Source organism: Bufo bufo, chromosome 5, assembly GCF_905171765.1.
Source record: "Bufo bufo chromosome 5, aBufBuf1.1, whole genome shotgun sequence".
Taxonomy (NCBI): domain Eukaryota; kingdom Metazoa; phylum Chordata; class Amphibia; order Anura; family Bufonidae; genus Bufo; species Bufo bufo.
The window spans coordinates 180,116,257-180,125,231 of record NC_053393.1 but is presented as its reverse complement, the minus strand read 5'-3'; the positions used below and the strand labels follow the sequence as shown (position 1 = coordinate 180,125,231).

The window sequence follows — 8,975 nt, the reverse complement described above, 5'->3', positions numbered from 1 at the left end:
TTATCCATCCTCCTTCTGCAGCGCCCGCTGACACTTTAAAAGTGGTCTGGAGAACATTGCTGGAGGTGCGGATCCTGTTTGTGCCACAATGACATGTACAGGGAAGAGAGAGAAGGAGTTGCGGGAGGCTGGGCCTCCTACACCAGCAAAGTAAGATGGCGCCGCAGCGGAGGTGAGAGCGGCCCGCCTGGGTAAATATGCCCGTTTATCCTCAGTGCCCCCATCTGCAGGAAACACCGATCCCTCCAAATCCCCTAAGAACACAGCCTTAACCCCCAATGTAAGCGCTGAATATGTGCATGGGGTCTCTGTAGTGGAGAATCAGCAGCTTGCAATGGCGGGAGCCTCGGCCCTGCAGATCACTATACCTATAAAGCATGGCCAGCTTGCTACTGAGAATAGTGAACCCACATCCAAAGATATCTATGCTGCTGTGCAACATTGCAGCAGCTCTCTGGTTCTACTTACCACACATGTGGGCAGCTTGCAGGAGAATGTTTCCCTCATCAGACAAGATCTTAAAAAAGTCAGTGAGAGGATTACAGAGGTTGAAGTCAGAGTGGGTACTATTGAAGACCAACTGCCGCCTGTTAAGAGGGATCTTGGTAGGATCATACATAATGTGACTTTGCTGATGTCTAATTCTGACGACCTGGAGAACAGGTCCCGGAGAAATAACCTGCGGCTTGTTGGGGTCCCAGAAAAGGCAGAAGGGACCTATCCTGTGTCTTTCTAAAGATTGGCTCATGCTTAAATTTGGCAAAGACTTTCTATCCCGCATGTTTGCCATTGATAGAGCGCATAGGGTGCCATTCCGTGCTCCACAATCGGTGGCCCCTCCATATCCAGTTTTGATGAAACTATTGCACTTCAGAGATAGAGACACTATCCTTAAAAAAGCGAGAGATCATCCTGAGCTTCTAATTGTTGGAAGTAAAATTGCCAAGTTGAAAGTGGTGGTGCATGGAGAAGTCTGCATCTTCGAAACTCAATTGGACGCGGCACAGTGGGTGGATGCCAACAAACCAACGTTTAAAGCATCGGCGAATTATGGATGAACATTCCTCATACAAGGCTTCTGGAACTGTGCGGAATCCTATGGGAGCTGAAAGATGCGCTTGATAAGTATCACAAGCCGTGGTTGTTCTTACCTTCTTCTTTCTTCCCTACCAAAGGACTTTTGTTCTTTTAGAGGTATTAATGATGTAAATTGCACCAGCATCTGTTCTGTGGGCACTAAGACACCTATGTTAGAATTTTCTGTGCCTCTTAGATCATTCAGCCCACAATTTTGTGGTCTGTTTACTTCTGGCGCGCTGCAGAATTCAATATTTATAGGGCAGGTCCATAAGACCAACCCGCAGTATATTAATTTAATTGATCTGTTCCTATATTTTTTGACTGCTATTTTGCAGTGTGGGTGCCCGGTTACAGGGTATATTTTTCACCCTACTTTTTGTTATTTTTAACGCCTCCTTCATGGAGCTCATCCTCTAAAGCTGTATTAATGTTTACGGTTGCACTTTGGGGGTTGGGATTGGGTGGGTCTGGCGATGAGGCATATTGGGTCTGAGTGGAAATGGCGGGACGGTCACCTTAGTACACGGGTGGTATCCATTATCACTACATACAAATCTGAGATATATGGCTGATAGGCTTAAAATAGTAGGATGGAACATAAGAGGTTTGGGGGACCCAACTAAGAGAGCAGCGATGTTTATAGCACTACAACGTCTCCAGCCTGCAATAATTTGTCTGTCAGAGACACATCTGATTCCCACTAATACTTATGTCATACACAAGCCATGGGTGGGTCATTCCTATCACTCCACGTTTTCCACACATTCTAGGGGTGTGAGTATCCTTGTGCATAAATCTATATTGTTTGTCTGTCACTCGTCCCATATAGATTCTGCAGAAAGGTATGTGTGTTTACATTGTACATGTAATCATTTCTCCTTTGTGTTAGTGGCGGTATATATTCCTCCCACGTATAGTGGTGAAGTGTTGAAGGAGATTATGATATACGTTAAAGGGCTATCTCAGCTTCCTCTGCTAATAGTAGGTGACTTTAATACCTGTCCCTCTGTACGACTGGATAGGGTAGGTGGTTCAGATACGGGCAGAGATTCTAACTTTGCCACTGTAGTGCGGGAATTGGACCTGCATGACATATGGCGGGTTAGGAATCCCAATGTGCGCCAGTTTTCGTGTTTCTCTGGCTCACATCATTCACTGTCTAGGATTGATTTGGCCATAGGGACCCCTGATGTACTGTCTCTTGTAGTGGAGGCTACATATTTGCCCAGAAGTCCACTCCCCTATATATGTAGAGCTTAAATTAGGTGTCCAACGTCCCTTTGGAGTTGGTAAATGGAGACTTAATCCTTTCTGGCTACAACTGGTAGATTGGGATACAGGTATTGAAGAGGAGATTAAGGAATTATTCGCTAATAATAATGGGTCGGCGCCTGTTGGGGTAATGTGGGATACGTGCAAGGCATTTATCCGGGGCCTTTGCATTCAAAGGATAAGTCGTCATAAAACAAAATCTAGGGACACTCAAAAAAGACTTCAGGCTCTAGTGGTAGAAATGGAGGGTAGGTATGTAAGTCACCCCTCGAGTGCTCATGAAGAGTCATTTATAGCAGCTCAGGCAGACCTAAAACAACATCTCCTACACACTGCCGAATATAAACGTTTCTTTCTGAAACCAAGATATTTTGAAGCCGGAGAGAGTTCTGCGAGGTTATTAGTCAGAGTTGTCAGGGTGCAAGATGGGCCATCTAAAATACTGTCTATCCGAAGAACGGATGGTACTGTGGTTACATCAGACGCTGATATCCTTGAGGTATTTCATACATATTTTGAATCCCTGTATAGAGCAAAGCTTACAGTTGATTCCTCTAACATTACTGAATATCTTGATGGGATTAGTGTTCCACGGCTCTCTGCGGAGAGTGTGGCTTATCTAGACCGGCTCTTGACGCTGCCTGAGTTAGAATTGGCACTTAAATCCTTCCCAAATGAAAAGGCCCCTGGAATAGACGGCTTGCCAGCGGAGTATTTTAAGAAATATAGTAATGTCCTACTGCCCCAACTACTATCTGTATTTAACGATGCCTTGTCAATAGGTGAACTACCTGCTTCCATGAAGGAGGCCATAATTGTTGTACTGCCCAAGCCTGGAAAGGATCCAAAACTCCCTGACTCGTATAGGCCAATCTCACTATTGACTTCTGATGTTTAGCAAAAGTCCTAGCAATCCGGCTACAAACGGTCATCTTGACCATTATACATAGAGATCAAGCGGGATTCATGCCTGATAAATCCACTTCGGTTAATCTTAGAAGACTTTTTCTTAATATTCAAAGGAGGGCAGAAGCGGATGAAGAAAGATCTATACTTTCCCTAGATGCGGCCAAAGCCTTTAACCCATTAAGGACTTATGACGTACCAGTACGGCATGTTTCCCGAGTCCTTAAGGACCCATGACGTACCGGTACGTCATAACTTTAAAACTAGATTGCAGCACGGCAGGGGTTAATAGGAACAGGATGTCTGCTGAAATCATTCAGCGGGCATCCTGTCACAATGCCGGGGGGGGGGGTCATGTCGGCATGCTTGAGGAAGGCTCTTGTGAGCCGAAACGTCGCAAGACTTGCCATATTATGGGTGAATAAACCACTTGCTGATTTCATCACTATCTTGGAGTGCAGTCCTACTTCTTTGTTCTCTATACCATTGGGGATTGCCGTTACCCTACGTTGGACCTTGCACCCACATGCTGGCTGGTGCTCCCACTGGACTTTTTCTTCTATATATATATATATATATATATATATATATATTCATACAGTATGTACAAAATAAAAATCTAATTTCTGTGGTGTATTATGAACTAGAGAGCCAGATTTACACATTTTAAATTATATTTCTCCAGAATGTCTGGGTATATTTGTAAGGGCTTGTTCACACGAACGTATGTGTTTCGTTCCGTGCTTTGGGCACCACAATTTGCAGTCCCCAATGCACGGAGAACGTTCGTGAAGGCTCCGGGAAGGATCCAGGCCCATTCAACTTGAATGCATCCGCATACTTCCGTTCCGCAAAAAGATAGAGCAAATTCTATCTTTTTGCGGAATGAAAGTACCGAACGGAACCCAGTGGAAGCACTCTGTAGTGCTTCCGTAGCGTTTCATTCCGTGCTTCCGTTCCGCACCTCTGGATTTGCTGACCCATCGAAGTGAATGGTTCCGCATCCGTGATGCGGAATTCACACGGAACAGTGTCCGTGTATTGCGGATCCGCATATGCGGATCGCAATACGGAAACGGAACACATACGTTCGTGTGAACAAGCCCTAAGAAATGTTCCATTTATCTTACGAAGTAACGAAAAATGTATTTTTTATTTCCTTTAGTTTTTAGAATAATTTGAAATGAAGCTTTTCATTTTTTTGGAAGCAATTTTGTGCCGACGTGCATCACTTGCATGACTGTTCATAAAGCCATAGAGACATTTATGAAATCAGGAGACAGAGGCAAAATTAAAGGAGTAATTTGACATTGTCAAGTTTTTATTATTAATATTTGCTAGGCAGTTCACAGGTCATTCGCAGACTGCAACAACAAATGATCTCCTTGAATGTCTTTCTCATTTCCTGACTGCGGAATGCATATATCAGAGGATCGATGACAGAATTGCACATTATCAGAATAAGATACATATTAAAATGAGACATAAAACAGACACAGTAAAGGTTCTGTGGGCAGGAAATCATGAGAATGAGGTGGAGAAAGAATGGTGCCCAGCATACAATAAATATACCTATCAATATGGTTAGAGTAATGGCTCCTTTCATACTTGTTCTCTGGTGGACAGAATTATAGCCTGGTAAGGCAGCTATCCTCTTAACATGAGTGCGCGCCAGCAGGAACATATGGATGTATAAAGAGACCATGAGGAAAAGCATGGTGAAAAACATGGTAATAAGACATATAATGACATAAGTTGATTCATAATAGAGGATAAAGATAATACCACATCCTGTACAGAATGTCCAAATACAAGCAATGATGGCTCCAGCCCTCTTCACAGTCATGATGTTATGGTACCGTAAAGCATAGAAGATCGTGATATACCGATCCACTGCTATGGCAAGCAAGCTACACATTGAAGCCACCACTGAAATACAGATCATGGAGTCGAAAACATTGTCAATATGACGTACAAAGGCATCTTCCATGACTAGATGTTTATTGTTAATAAGATTTATGGCGATTGTCTCCCATGCATTAGACACACTAACTAACATGTCAGCTACTGCTAAGCTACACACAAAGAAATACATAGGTGAATGCAGATTCTTGTTCTTAATTATAGCAGAGATGACTAGGATGTTCTCAAGTAGACTTACAATGCCAAGGGTCAGAAATACCTCAGCAGCTATCACCACTTGATCGCATGATGACAATTTAGTCTTGCCTGTTGCCACTGTATTGTTACCATCCAGGTTGCTTATGTTAAGTTCCAGTATACGTGGATGCAATGATGAGTTCATCACTAAAACAGTGGGGAGTCCTTTTCTTCAGAAAGCTGGTCTGCAATTGTATGGTCAGAGCCCATTGTCACAAATACTGCAATATGCTGCCAAGAAAAACATAGATGTGAACACAATATACTCATTTAGGCCTCATTCACACTTCAGCATTTGATCAGTATTTTTCATTTAATGGGAAAAAAAATGTCTTCTTTTTCTTAAATCCACTCCTGACCTTGGCTTAACAAATGGTTGAAGAACACTGATTAAATATAGAAGTGTGAATGAGGCATTCTATTTTTAAGCTTACTTTTATATAAATCACAGCTGCTCTAAAGTCAATGCATTACTCTTTTACTATAAAAGCAATTCTGCTTCCTAAAGCAAAGCTGTCAGGTAATTTCTGTTTCCAAGTGCCAGACCTGGACATAAACAGGGAGAGAAGCTGCGCTTGGTAAAATATATGTAGTTATGGGATTTGAAACGGAGTAAAAAGCAGATCAAATCCTGACAGGGCTCCTAGGACATACAATGAGTCCTGATTATCCCGTCCACACACAGGGATTGACATCTTTCCCTGTATCAGTATTTGTACACAGAAGAATGTCAATCACTGTTGGTGAGCAGAGCAATCAGGACTCTCATGGTGTTCTTAGGTGTCCTGACTCTACTTTTACTCAAAACTCCTGCTCCACATCATATAAACCTATGTATCACGGAGCTCAGCTTCTCTCCTTCTGTCATATCCTTCTCTCATGTAGGATAGCAGAAAAGACCTCACAGATTCATAGTAAAGAGAACCGGACTCCTGGTTTGTGGCCACTAAACCACCATCATGTCTTTATGCTCCTCGGGTGTAGGGTCCAAAACCTGCCCATAATAAACCCATCTGTCTCTGGAAAGTGTTAATAAATGTCTAACTTAGCAGAGGATGAGTCCAAGACTCATCTTTAGAGGTATGGCAGGAACACCATTAAAATAATAAAAAAGATATCAACCACCGAGCTCTCTCACTTTTAGAGCCGCGGCTCGGTCTTCCCCACTTCTGTAGCCATGACATAATGTCTTGACTATAACAATGATGTTTGAATACACTGCACATAGCCGCTACAATTAGTCTCAGTGGTATATGGCATGTTACTGCTGCAGTCAGAACAACAAAGCTGGGTTCCTCACCCAGCTTTGTTGTTCTGACTGCAGCAGTAACATGCCATATACCACTGAGACTAGTGATTGTCTGTAGCGGCTATGTGCAGTGTATTCAAACATCATTGTTATAGTCAAGACATTATGTCATGGCTACAGAAGTGGGGAAGACCGAGCCGCGGCTTTAAAAGTGAGAGAGCTCGGTGGTTGATATCTTTTTTATTATTTTAATGGTGTTCCTTTAAACAGACAACAAGAACAGAGTGTCTGAAATGAAGAAGGTTAGGGAAAAGTGAGAATAATTTTTATTTTAATAGAGTTCCTGTCATGTTCAGGGGTCCAGGAAACCCCTGAACATCTTAAGCATACACAGAACAGACAACAAGATCCAGAGAAAGCCAAAATAAAAGTACCAAACACAAACAACACATGTGGAACAGGAAGCATGGTGTTCACAACAAGACATACCAACATGCCTGGAACTCATGCGGACAGGAAGCATGGTGTTCACAAACAGACATACCAACATGCCTGGAACCCATGCAGAATGGGAACACATGGAGCATGGCGTTCATAGACAGATCAAGATAAAAAGACATGACAGCATAGAAACATGGTAAAATTTTCTGGAACCAATGTGGAACAGGAATCATCGTGATCACAGACAAACTAGGACATAACAGAAACATACAAACATGCCTGGAACCTATGCTGAACAGGGAGAAAGGCGTACACAGACAAAGACAGAAGACATGGATGAATAGCCATGCTGACCACACAAGTCAGGGTAGAGTAACAAAGATTCTGGTCAGGAGAGCAAGCACCCTGCACTCAGCATTCCTGGAGACCCATTGAACTCCCATGCAAATCGCACACAGGTCTAAATCGCAGGATGATTAATGCACCTGACCATATGAAGATTCCATAGTACAGGCATGCTCAACCTGCGGCCCTCCAGCTGTTGCAAAACTACAACTCCCAGCATGCCTGAACAGCCTACAGCTATCAGCTTACAGCAGGGCATTGTGGGAGTTGTAGTTTTACAACAGCTGGAGGGCCGCAGGTTGAGCATGCCTGCCATAGTACATGGTCGTATCTGGCAATGCTGAGTGAGCCTTATCCAGCTGAAGATTCCCAATGCAACTGTGAATGGGCCTTACATGCAGTATAAGGGTCCATTTACACAACCGTATTTTGGGGTCCGCATCCGTTCCGCAATGTTGCAGAATGGGTGCAGACCCATTCATTTCTGTTTCGTGGCCCGGCAAAAAAGATAGAGCCTGGCCTAGTCTTGTCCACAGTTGCATATAAGAATAGGCATTTCTATCATAGGGCTGACCGTGTACGTTTCACCAAATTCGGGGCGCACACTGCCAGTGACCGTGTTTTGCTTGTCGGCAATTTGCGGACCGCAAAACACTTACGGTCATGTGAATGTTCATGTCTATAATGCCTTTTTAAAACAATATTATTATTATTTAGAATGAGTTGCAGACTACACGTTATCCTTTAAAAATGTCCATTCAACTGGCTACTCAGGAATTGTATTGGTGTGATTTTATCCTTCATGTTCCATCAGACACAGTAGAGTGGGGGGGTGGTTTTGGTCATCATAACACATACTGTATCATGTTGTGTGCCCATGTAGTTTTTTCTGCACTTTTTTGCTTTTAAATGTTTTGTTAAACTGAACGTCTGTCTTGCCGCATGTTTAATATAGATGCTATTTAGCTAGTCATAGTTACTCTTTATTATCTATTACAGTTTTCACATGCCACTTCTATTTTTGTTTGCTTCCTGTCAAATCTTTACTATATTCCATTACAGTCTGAATACATTTATCAGTATCCGTGAAAAGTGCGAATGCGCTGGCCCATTTAGTGACTACAGACAATAGGACTAGCATTCTCTTCCCAGTGTCCCCACCATCAACCTAGTCTTGTAAATCCTTATGACACATGCAGCATTGGCATATTTCCTACTCTAAGTGAAGTCTGACATTTGATGTGTCTGTTGTAGGTAGTGAATTACCTGATTCTCTGGTAGTTGAATATTTGTTGGCAGGAAATCACATTATTATCATTTTCTAGCGCTAACAGCTTGTGTAAGCTTCTATCATTTACAGTGCCTCTCAGCTTGTATTAATAAAAGCGCATACCATGCTTACTACATTTATCATATCAAAAGTTTGCTGACAGAATGTTTCTCTCCTCATTTGGAAGGATGACAATAATGTACCGTCAATGGGATTTAATATTGCTTAATAATCAGCACAAAGAATACACAG

At 42.7% G+C, this 8,975-nt stretch overlaps 1 protein-coding gene across 1 annotated transcript; it reads right to left on the bottom strand.

The window, feature by feature from the left end:
- Positions 1–4,585: 4,585 nt before the first annotated feature.
- On the bottom strand, positions 4,586–5,563 carry MC5R (melanocortin 5 receptor). The gene has a single exon (XM_040432619.1). The coding sequence runs from the start codon at positions 5,561–5,563 to the stop codon at positions 4,586–4,588; it is 978 nt and encodes a 325-aa protein (XP_040288553.1).
- Between the last annotated feature and the right edge of the window lie 3,412 nt (positions 5,564–8,975).

Coding starts and splice junctions, on each gene's coding strand:
- MC5R (XM_040432619.1), bottom strand. CDS start 5,563: ATGAACTCATCATTGCATCCACGTATACTGGAACTTAACATAAGCAAC.